Source organism: Catharus ustulatus, chromosome 9, assembly GCF_009819885.2.
Source record: "Catharus ustulatus isolate bCatUst1 chromosome 9, bCatUst1.pri.v2, whole genome shotgun sequence".
NCBI classification, from domain to species: Eukaryota; Metazoa; Chordata; class Aves; order Passeriformes; family Turdidae; genus Catharus; species Catharus ustulatus.
Window position 1 is genome coordinate 10,284,148 of NC_046229.1, and position 12,378 is coordinate 10,296,525.

A 12,378-nucleotide genomic window follows, 5' to 3' on the forward strand; every position below is an offset into this window, starting at 1 on the left:
TCCAAGTAATGTAGTAAAATTACTGTGTAACAAGGCAAGCCATTAGTCAGAATTAAGCCAGTCAGGCTGAAATAAGAAGCATTTAATGTCTTGAATTCACTGAAGCCTGAATTCATGGTAAGAGCTCCATGAAACTGTTGTAGAAATTATTTTAATAATTAGTAATACAAGGAATCATGGCAAAATCAGGCAGGAGGCCTGATTTGGCATTTGAAATATAGGAGAGCTATTGTTTTTCTAATTCTAACCCATGTTTGTACTTTCCTCTTTATCATGTCGATGTTTGCAAGCAATAAAAGGGCATTATGTGCTGGTCATTGCATCTGCTTTTGAGATAAATCTGTGTTAGCGTTCCAAAGGGTCAAGGAACTCTTCCAGGGCAAACAAATTTTGGAGCACTCATGCCAGATGGTGTGTATATAAAGTGGAAAATGGGAAAAGCAACTTACTGTGTTCCTATTCAACGGAGAAGTATCACCCAGAAGGAAAGCAAAAGAGGTGAGAAATTACTGAGAAATTGAAAAAACAGTTTTCTTCTTCTGTATAATTTGTTCTTTATATCTGAAAAGTCTAGGTACATAGAAGAACTGCAGTGCTTATTCAGGCAAAATTATTCAAAAAAGTTAACAGGAATATTTAACTAAATAATGAAAGGTTAAATTAATAACATGTGCAAAGAATAATACATTGATTTATGTAACAGGTTCTAGATTTATCTTTATAGGCAACTAATGTACAGCCTGTGTTTAGAGAAATTTTAGTGATAAAGACAAAATGCTTTTATCTTGCATTTTGACTAAACTCTACAAAAGAGGCAGAAAATAACGGATCAGATTATTAAATATAAATTAGCATAGCTTCAATAAAGGCAAGTATTCAATGTAATTTATCCAGTTCAGGTGGTGAACACTACTATCTGACTTGCAACTGTATTTAATGTGTAATTTCCAAGCGAGCAAAAAACTCTTCAGGTTTTAGAACTAATGAATATTTTCTTCACATCTAGTGAAACATACAAACGTCTTTTGGAAGGGTTAAAAATAATTCAGCTCAGTGGGAGAAATTTAAAATAATTTTCTTAAATACTGAAAATTATAACATGTTTTTGTACATAGTCTGAATTATTGATGACTTTTATCACTTGCCACCAAACCTCAGAAATATGTAACAGAAGGGTAAATGTTCAGTGATAAACAAATAGGAAGGGAGAATGTGTCTTAGTATTTCTGTGTGCATCTTTGCTGAGCGTATTTCATTTGATTATACATGCAGTATTTTAAATGCTGTCCTTCCTTTTAATGCTATGGGTTGTCCTAGAAATAAAAGATGTAAACAAAGACTTGTCTCCATACAGGAAAAAGAGCTGAAGAACAATGCTGAGGTTTGCTGTCACCTTCCTTGCTGTCATAACATCATCCACCTGCCAAAAATACGGATGTCTGGAAGGGGACACCCAAAAACTGAAGCCAAGTCCTGAGCCAAGAATGCAAGAGTGCACTCTCTACTCTAAATGTAAGAGTGGTTTAATTTTTTCCAAATATGGCCAAGAAATACAGCATTGTACACTAATTGTTTTGGCTGTTCCCCTAATTTCTCAAAAACATATAAGATGCAGTATGCATTGTATTTGAAAAACCTCCTTCATTGGCATTTTGCTGCATGCAAACCAAGAGTAAGATTCTGGGTCTTAACAAAGTCAGCTGTAAAACTCTCATTGACTTAATTTATTTTCTTTTCAAAATTCTGATGCATTTTGCCTTTCTTGTAGTTCCATCTGCTTACAAATGTTCACAGCAAAGATTATTTTGCTTTATTGTAATTAAGTACAAAAATTAATTGTAGCAGACACCAAATGGGAAAATCTGAAATGAAAATTCTATTGTAAGCAAAATGCAGTACTTATTAAAATTCTTCAATTCTTTTTTTTTTTTTTTTTAATGTTTGGTAGTTTTCAAAGTTAGTATCCTTCAGGATGTGGCATCTGGCAGAACACTGGTAAAATTCTTGGGACTCTCTGGGCCCAACTTTGCAAAGCACTGTTTATGCCAGTCCACCTCTCCTAGCATTTATACTGCCACTTTCACACCCAAAATTGTTAGAGCTTGAGTGCATCTTCTAGTTACTACTAAGAGACTTTATCATATTATGGCTTAAACCAGATTCATCTTACATTTTGTGTCTTCCAAATACAGTGTTAAAAAGGAACACTTATTGCAAGATCTTTGTTTTATTCCCAACAGCTTCCTGTTGCTATGCAGACTTCACAGAGCAATTGGCTCATTCCCCGGTAATTAAAGTAAGCAACAGCTACTGGAACAGATGTGGGCAGCTCAGTAAATCGTAAGTCAGCTTTGATGTTTTCTGTGTCCTGGTTCCACAGATCCGGGCTGGAGCTGCTGATGGACATTAGGTTACCCTAGAGATTATGTCACCCAGACTAGTTCCCATCACCTTTTCTCTATACCTGACCAACCTCTGACTTTTCTTCTCCTCTCACATAAACCCACAAATCCCTATTTCTGTCATTTTTTCAAGACAGTGTTGTGGGATTTTTTTCAAATTTGCTTTCAGTACAGAACCAGATCTAGCAATGCAAACCAGTCTTAAACCCAGTAGGTAAGAACCACTCTGTACCTCTGTAACTCTCCAGCCATCAACCACCAGTGAGAGTGATCTGTAATGAATAGAGACCAGGCTTCTTCCTTTGTTTAGAAAGCACATCAACTAAATTATTAAATCTCACCCAAAAAAAAGCACAGGAGTCTAGAAATTAAACGGCCAAAAATTTAAAATAAAAATTCTTGTAGTCCTGTGGGTTTTGTAACCATGAAAAATATCTCCTTAATTAAGATTTTTAGTACCCTGTTAGATGTTAAATCTGTGAAACATGGCAAGTTATAGAAATAAAGGGATGAAAGTACAAAACAATTAAGCAAAAACAGATGTGAAAAAGTAACAGCTCTTGCCTGCCACTCCCAGGAGAGCAGCACAGTATGCGATTTTAAGTAACTTCAGCTGGGCTGTGGGAAAAATCTAAAGATTAGTGAAACCATGAGGCTACAGCACAGACAAAGTTTTATACTATAGTTTTAAACTACATTTATTATTGCCTGGAATCGTTGTTGCCGGGAAAACTCAAGGCCTCAGAAGTTTACGGAAAGCTTACACAAATAGGGCTGAAATATGCATGGAAACATTTGTGCTGTAGCTGGCTGTGGTAATTGCACGGTCAGAGTCTGTACACAATGCCAGAGGAATGAGTTTCAAACTTAGGCATTAACAGGGCCAAAGGATGCTTTTCTGTGTTCTTCTCCTAATCTGTAGTATTGCATCCACACCAAAGCAGGCCTAAAAAACAGAGGCTGTAGCCTTGAAGCTCAGAAACAGGCTTATTTGTGGCTGTTCTCATCCACCACAGCTGTGAAGATTTCACAAAGAAAATCGAGTGCTTTTACCGGTGTTCTCCATATGCTGCTCGCTGGATCCATCCCAACAACACTGCTGCTATTCAGGCTGTGCCATTGTGTCAAAGCTTCTGTGATGACTGGTAGGTTCAGCTGTTTAATCAAAGTATTTTTATTTAGTTTTAACATGCTGCCTGTGATTCAGTGGTGTTGCACTACTTTTCTCTTGTTCTGCTTCTGAATTTCTTGTTTGCCATCTCTCCTTTTCCTTCTGCTAAGCTACTGCCCCCAAAATAATAATGACACAGGCTGTGAATGCAGGATGGGGACACTAAAATGAGTTTAGTGACTCAGGAACAGCACTGCCCTGCTCTGGGGGAGGATGCAGTGCAGTGGTATCGTGACAGAGGAGCTCCTGCCATGCTCACAGGCACTGGCAGCAGCAGGGCCTGTCCACCCTTTGGAAAGTCCATGAAGTCTGTGAAGTAGCATTTATGCAATTAGCATTTTCAATCTGCATACTTGATCATTATAAGATACATTTTGTATGTATAAAATGCACCACAAAATCAGGAAAGACATCAACTCATGGGATTTCGACTAATTATTGTAACAAATTAGCTTCATTCCTTAATTTTTCACCCTTGACCTTATCCCTTCTATCATCACACTGTTTAATCTCTTCTAAAAGCCTCTATATTAGAGACAATTGCAACCAGCTAATGCTAAAATTATTAACAGCAATGAGCAGCATAATAGCATTGAATTTTGTTTCCCCAAACACAGAATCAGAGAATCACATTATTTTTTGAGTGCAAGGCACGGGGTGGGACAGCACCCATCTGTCCTTAGTGTTGGGGCAGGAGAATTATATCCATGTAGGGTACTGAGATTTTTCTACTGGTACTTATCCAGAATCTGTCTCTCCCTCCCTCTCTCTCTCCTTTCTCTCCCTGTTTTGAGATGTTGGATCTTAAAAACATCACCATGGGATACATAAACTCAGTCAGCACCTTATGAATGTTGTGCCCAGTCACTGGAGGAACTTGTCTGGATGTGTGTGTGAAGCACAAACACCACAGGCTCTGTTCACACTATAGGATTATAAGTGCTAGCTTTCCATGAAGGTAATGGACTGTGAATGTCTGGATTCCTTAGGCCACTCTGAAAATCATGGAAAACCATTACGATACTTCTAAAAATGTTACAAAAGAGCTTTTCTTAAAAGTATAGAAAATACAGAACACAGAGCATGGTAGGGTTCTCTTGTGCTGCTCTCTGCCCTGCTTCTCTGGGCTTACACAACTTGAATACTATTGACATGTGGATGCATTTCCATTCCCTCCAAGGGCAAAGTCATGTATGCAGCGCAGAATTTTGGTAGGATTTGTCTGCAAATATATCTCCATTGCCTTGTGCCAGTGAAGGAAACAAGAAACATAGCTTGGATTTGTAATGGAAGCAAGTGAGAAAGGCTGATGTATTTCATAGCTTTCCTAGAGTTTCTCTAGCAATGAATTTTATTTCTGTGTCAGGAAACCACATGTACCTCAGGAACAAATTTGTCATGCGCGGTCTTCCTTGCTAAGTTTTTGTAATCTTCTAAACTGAATCCAGATTATTGACCTCCTTGAATATAAAGAATGAGACCTTGAATTTCCCTCAGTGCTCTGAATCTTAAGGCTGAGAACCAATTACCAAATATTGTATTTGGATATAAAAGCACTGCAGTTTCCAGGGAGCTCTAGAATAGATCTAATGGGCAAAATTAGAGAATACCAATATCTAAAACAAATGTGTCCCAAAACAAATAACACAAAAAGTCTTTACTAAACTGCTATAACAAGTGAAAGTGTAAAGATAAAAGAAAACGTGTGCTGTAAGTTTAGTTTGTGTCTATGAACTAATTTAAGACAGCTTTGGTGTATATGAGATTTATACCAAAGTGTAGATCATGGGTCAATATTACATTGCAAAATCCTCAGTCTTCCCTGGGCACTGCCACAACCTGCAGGTAAACAGCACTTTTAGCTTTTGTTGCTGGAAAGTGAAATGGTGGGCTACTGAGAGGTGCTGCCCAGGAAAACTGACCCTTTTCCAGTATAGTCTCCTGGCATAGAGAGGATATGCTCTAAACAAGTCCTGAGCAATGATCTATTGCTCCTTTTGGCGTCACAGATGCCTGGCCTGAATCAAAAATGTACTGATGGCCCATTACCCTGCATGCTGGTCTGTGTGCCTGCCTAATGCCAGTGTCAAACCCATTCCCTCACCCTGCCTACAGCCTCAGGCTGGAAAAGAGCCTGGACAGAATTCCCACTCTTTCTGATGATTTAAAGTAACATTTTTTCATGTTCTATTCACTGAAGTCCCTTTAGCATGCTGTAGCACTGCTGGTGATGTGACCTACTTTCTCTACATACTGTGAGTGTGCCTGCTGCATACTGTATGTCTTTGTGGCCAGAAATGTGCAGAGTATTCTGAATGAGCAGACTTAATTTGAAAGAAATTCATCTGAGTAGCTTGGGGCCTTCCTTTTCTTTCTATTGTTTTAGAATTCCTTGCTCTCACTAGTCCTTAAACTACTGCTTTTGAAAGAGCCCAGTGTACAAGTCATTTATTCACCTGTGAAAGGGCCCTGTGTCCTATAAAAGAGAAAGAGCTAATTACAAAAAATACAGGGGAAAAAGGCTTTACAATAAAAAAATTCTGCTCATGGTACATGGAGAACAAATATGTTCAGGGAGGATATTTTAAGCGTTTATTTTTCTTACATTTAGTTAATGTTTGAACAAACAACTTGTGGGTTTCTAGACTGCAGAAATTAGACTTTTCACAAATCATGACTTTCATAAACTTGACTTCATAATTACTTCCATTGGGATAAGGAAAAACTCCTAACAATGGAATTATGCCTTGTCACCTGCTTATAGAACAAATCATAGTCAAGTAATAATTGTGATTAGGAAACATTTCATCTGACAAGTCGATAAACAGTGGTGAATAAAAATACAAACACTTTAATATATTTTATTAATATTCCTAGGAAACCAGATGCATACCATGAATATTAATTTCTCAAATTTTAACCTCTATTTCCAGCAGAGTCCATACCTCTGACAGCAGATTCAGAGATGAACCCATTGATAGTGCATGTCTCCTGACTCTGAGTTGTTTAGCTCAGGCCCTGGTTACCTTCCATCTGTTATTGCTCTTTCTCCCTCCAAAAAGCCCAGAAAACCAGAGGGAAGATACTGTAGATAAGCATCTTATGACCTTTCTGCACTTGCAAATCTATTGCAATGTCCAGTTCTTGTTGTTCTCGTGACCACATGACAACCCACATATTTCATTTAAAAATGCAAGGCTGCAGCCCTCGTGATATCAAAACAGTTTTGAAACATGACCCTGAAGATTAAAAATGACAAACAGAAGATCTATCCAAAGGCACTAATTGCAAGTACCATGCCAAACATTAACTTTCTGGAAGCTGTGCCTCATTGTTTTGGCACTCTCAGTTACTGGTATGAATAGTCCTACAAGCCAAAGAGACTAAATCTAAGTAGATGTTAACTGATTTGCAGAAAGTAGTCCTTAAGAAAGGTAAGAGCCAAAAAGTACAACATAAAAGAGAAGTGGAAGGGAGGAAATTATGTAGGATAATGATAAGTCATGAGATCTCTCATCAAGTCAACCAGCAAGAACTCATTCCAGGCCATTTATAGGTTTTCTTCTACATTACCACTTAGAAATTAAAAATAATTTCAAATTTAAGATTTTAGACCTATAACCTACAGAACTCTTATATTTCCTTTTCTTTTTACCTTCTTTGAAAATGTCATTCTGAGGCTGACAGCCTATTAGTTCATATTATTTTGGTTTTGTGGAATTTCCTTATTTCAGTGCACATTCCTCATAGCAACTCCCCTGCCTGGGAAACAACATTGTTTTTGTCCCATATTAATTCATAAATACAAACTTTCCCCACATCTCCTTCAAGTGACAGTTCACTCTTAGCCCACCTATGCTCTGTTATGATATGGAACAGCTGCATTCATGAAACTCCTTCCCTCCCTCCCAGGATTTCCTCCACTCAGGAACATCAGATAACCAAGCAGAAAATACCCACAACATAAGCCCTTTGCTCAGTCTGCTAGTATAAAAGGTAGTGAGTGAAGTGTTTAGTTTTCACAGGAATTTAGGTTTTCCTGGGCAGCTCAGAGTTTATGAACATGTCAAGCAGAGATAATGTGCACATTGCTCGAAGATCTGTTGCTAAGCTGCACTGTAATCACACCATGTTACTAACAGAACCCCTGGACACCTCTTTGAGTTTAATCTGAGTCCAATGAAAATTGTGAGAGAAGTAACTTTATCTTCCACACTGATCTCCATGAAGGTATGAAGCCTGCAAAGATGATTCCATATGCGTTCGTAACTGGCTGACGGACTGGGAGCGAGATGAAAGTGGAGAAAACCACTGTAAGAATAAATGTATTCCATACCATGAGGTAAGAAATCCTGATCAACTGAAGCAGAAAATATGGCATTAGGAGTTGGGTTTTTTTTCCTGAATATATAGGAGTAAAATGCCACCGGTGAATTATTTTTACTTCAGTGATTTCAAGCCATTCGTACATCAGACTTTTTAAGTATACAAATTTTCAAACATTCATTTTTATGTACAGCACTCACTCTAGGTAGATATACATTTAATTAATCACTATTCATTCCACTTGTGAAACAAAAGTCCATAAACACCCCAGTGGGATTTAGAAAGTAAAAGATAAATGAACCTTGTTCATACAGAGACACTAAGATGCATTTCATAAGGTTCCTTACACAATATGGGGCTCTACACACTCCTGTCTTTTTAAATTGGAATGTAAATTCCCAAACCACTGAAAAATTTTTAAGGTTTTCTTGCCTACTGGGTATCTTTGCCCTTTTCTCTATTTTATCTTGTCCTTCTCCATCCCATCTTTCTGAGAACACTTAATGGTTGGGATAAGTAATTTTATGAGCAAAAGTGTATAAAATGAGAAATGACAAGACTTACAGGAGCAAGGTTGCCTGGAACCTGATCTACAGAGCTTTCCAGAGTCAGGTAGGATTTTTCTAGTGACTCAAGTATATTTAGCATCAGAGTGATATAATACAGTTCAAAAGTGTGTTTGAATATTTTTAATAGTTGAACTTCACTGAGTCCATGAAAAACTGCCTAAATTGAAGAAGTAAACAAAATTTAGGTGAAGTGCTTAGGGACTGGTAGTAAGGCATTGCAGATTCATTATTTTGAATTCAATTCAAGTGCATGTACTTCCAGAAGTCAGTTCAGCAACTGATACAAGTGGAAGACACAGTCCAGTTAGTGCTGGATTGCTGTCTGCCTTGCAAAAGTGACACTAATCAGCAGACTCAGGAAGGTGGCCAAAAACAAATGGGTTGTGGAAACTTACAGCTTAGTTTCCCAGATGTGCTAAATCATCAGTAGTTCCAGCTGAAGTGAAAAACAAAATTATAATCTCCATAAATAATCTCCAGTTTCTGTTCAAACTGTCCCTGTTTCAGAGATAGGAGCTTTTAACCTTGAGTTCCCTTGCACATATTTCTTAAAGAATATTTACCATCTGCAGGGAAAAGCATGCAGCAAATTCCAAGGTCTTATCACTTGCAGCCAGGCACAGCTATTCCTTAACTAAATTGAACCACACCCTAAACTACCCATGTTTTTCACCAAAAATAGTCTTGCATGGTAAGTAAGCATAAAGATGAAATTTCTGCAGAGAAATTAAAAAACACGCATTTCCCATATGAAAATTACATGATATACAAACACTAGACTGCCTTGGTTTGGACTCAGCTCATGGAAGGTTCTCATGCTGTCACAGAGCACTGAAGACAGTTACTTTTTCCACACAGAGGAGCAATCAGCAGCTCTACATGTGATGTATGCAAGTGGTTCTAAGGCCCATCTGTGACAACTGCTGAATAAAGAACAAATGCTGAATATTAAGGATGCACAACTGACCATGGCCAGTTTTAGCCTTGTCATTATTCTCTCAGCTAGGTGATTCCCAAATAATGTAAATGCACAGCCTAGGACATTTTCCAAGAAGCTAAAGAGTCAGGATCATTTGCAGGAATTTAGGGACCTGTTGGAGGCACAGGTGCTCCATGTGTTTGCTGCAGCATTATGATCTTTAGGCAGAATTAGGAGGAAGGTCAAAATAAAATTACCAATTTAGCAAGTAGAAAAGCACAAACACATTACAGAACCTGTGGGACACAAGTATAGGGTGTATAGATGTCTCTTGCATAAAGATCTAAACAAACCCATGTGACAGGCTTTAATACTTTCTGGGATGATTAGCCAAAAGCAGGTAGAAATTCAGAACTGCATAGGAGCTGGAAGAAGATATCTAATGCTACTTAAAATCACAGGAATAGTGGGAAAGAAAGAGCTAAGATCAGCTTGTCCTGAGAACACAAGGAAAGAACTAGACGGAGGAGCTTTCCTTTTCTGATCCTGCTCCCAATGCATCATCCCAACCTCCATACTCTTTCTCCAGCACTTGCAGCATCCATGGTATAAGCCCTGGCTAGAGATGGTATGAGCTGAAAAGCTGTTTTACAGACTACAGAGTCTGTGAGGCTATTTGAAATGGACTTTGTATTATTCATAAAGCAAAAAATCAGCATAGTTTTGCACATGGGGACAAAGGAAATTTGTTATCAAAAATAACTGGAGCAGAAGAAAGATTACATATACCAAATTTCACTTCTATATGATGGACTTAAATCTGTAATTTTTTAAAATTTTTTTTTGCACACAGAGCAGCTTCCATGCAGCTATCCCAACTCAAAGACGAAGACAGGGCACTGCTCTGAGATTCACAGTGTTAAATCTTTGGATGAGCTGGTAATGGTGGTAAACCAGCAGAGCATCCAGGATTTACACCAGTAAGATAAACACTGCAGGAATCAGCATCATGGGCAAAGACTACTTGTGCTGTTACAGATAAAGCAAAGCTTCCATCAGAGAGATGCTAGTGACATGGTCAAGGTGAATCAGTCAGCAACAAAGCCCTGGTGCTGCTGCCTGGCCCACAGTTTCAGTTACCAACACCCCTACTCCTTAATTTCCAAGGCTTCTACTCCTGCCACCACTCCTATCCCTAATCCCATTCTTAGCTTTGCTTCTGAGAGTACTGAAGTTTCCTTTTCAGAAACAGAAAAGATTGAACTTCAACCACAAACACTTGGGACAAATGCAGGCAAGATAAAGTGCACATACTGCCTGCTTTGTGTCTGGACATAACTATTAAGCTAATATTCTTTAGATAAACTCAAGCCTGGGCAGGGGGAAGGTTGTCACAATGTGAGCTCAGCAAACAAGCAGTATCTTTGTTGTGTGGTTGACAGGTCCTATGACACAGGACTTAAAAAATGCAATAGTACCAAGAACAGAACAGCTTCACTTGATAAGGGTACAAGAAGCTGCAATTTGCAGTTTCTTGAGCCAGAAAGGCCATTGCCCCACTGGAAAAAGCACTTTGGAAGCTTGACAAAAACTTACTTTCTTCAAGCAGTTGCTAAATTATGTCTCTTCTCTTTGCCTGTGAGGTCCTGCCCAGCCATGAAGTACATTGCAGCAGGCACAATGAGATCCCTCGGAGCTGTGACTCCACGGGGCTGTCTCTGGCCTGTAAATAAAAAGATTCCCATATTCAAAGCACTGTCTGGCACTTTCAGCACTGCTCAGATTTCAAGGCATGTCAGAATGTCCTGACATGCTACAAGTTGTAAAGGCTCTCACACACAGCTTTAACTGTCAGCCCCAGAGAGCTGCTGGGCTGTCAGCCCCAGGGTGGAAACAAAGGGCAGCTGTTGATCCCTGCATTTTGTGTAACCACTTGCTCACAAAACAGGCAAATTACTTTTGCCAGTTATGGGACTGGGTAGCATTTTCAGACATCTCAGAAGAGATGAAGCATAGCACACAACAAGACAGTGAATGACTCCAGACAATGTTTTTATAACCTGGTCTTATAACCAATTTTAAAAAGTCATAAATGTTGATCAATTTGATATAAACTGATGTTAATTCAATTCTATTTAAATGTAATTAAGGCATTTCTTATTTGACACACAGATGTACACAAATGGGACCGACATGTGCCAGAGTATGTGGGGAGAGTCATTTAAGGTGAGCGAATCCTCCTGCCTCTGCTTGCAAATGAACAAGAAGGACTCGATTGCAATCAAATATCTCCGCTCCAAAAGCTCAAGCTCAGAGGAAAGCTCGAGCAGCAGCAGCAGCAGTGAGGAGCATGCCTGCCAAAAAAAACTCCTGAAGTTTGAGAAACTAAAGCAAAAGCAAAAGGAGGGTGAACAGACAAGATAAATGCTGGTGGATGTATGTCAGGACAAGAGAAATCGATGTGGAGGCTGGGCTTGGGGCATCATGCCAGTCTGCTTTATCCCTTCCTTTCTAGAACATAATAAATCAATGGCTGGTTCTATTAATCTTTCTCTGATGTTTTTGCATCTGCATCACAAAGCTCCAGACAGGCTAGCACAGGTGTAATCTTGTGACTTAAACAGCTACAAGCCTGAAGGAAACATCTAGGGGTTGACTTTCAAAGAGAAGAGGCTCAGGCAGCTCCTGCTGACTTAAGGTGGAACAGTGAGAACTGGAGACCTCTAGAAAGTCATGCCTGCCAGTATCACACCAAATCTTCATCCCAAACATTTCATTACCACAGGCACACAGCACTCCTGTCACAAGTTCCTCTGTGCCTGCTCAGATAAAGAAGAAATCTTCAGGCAGAAATAGGTCAGGAAGCCTGGCTACTCACCACTGAAAATGTATTTATTTTGAATCTTAAAAACAGGGCTTTATGGTGTACTACATAAATCCCTGGATCCAAATATTGTCAGTACACAGCATGCACAGTCTCAGTCTGTTGCA

The 12,378-nt window shown here is 38.9% G+C and overlaps 1 protein-coding gene across 1 annotated transcript; it reads left to right on the top strand.

The window, feature by feature from the left end:
• The first annotated feature begins 1,358 nt into the window (after positions 1-1,358).
• Positions 1,359-11,933, top strand: LOC117000316 (riboflavin-binding protein-like). Its single transcript, XM_033067867.2, has 5 exons — positions 1,359-1,512; positions 2,241-2,340; positions 3,419-3,547; positions 7,804-7,915; positions 11,560-11,933. The coding sequence occupies exons 1-5, from the start codon at positions 1,374-1,376 to the stop codon at positions 11,809-11,811; spliced, it is 732 nt and encodes a 243-aa protein (XP_032923758.1). The 5' UTR covers positions 1,359-1,373; the 3' UTR covers positions 11,812-11,933.
• The last annotated feature ends 445 nt before the right edge of the window (positions 11,934-12,378 follow it).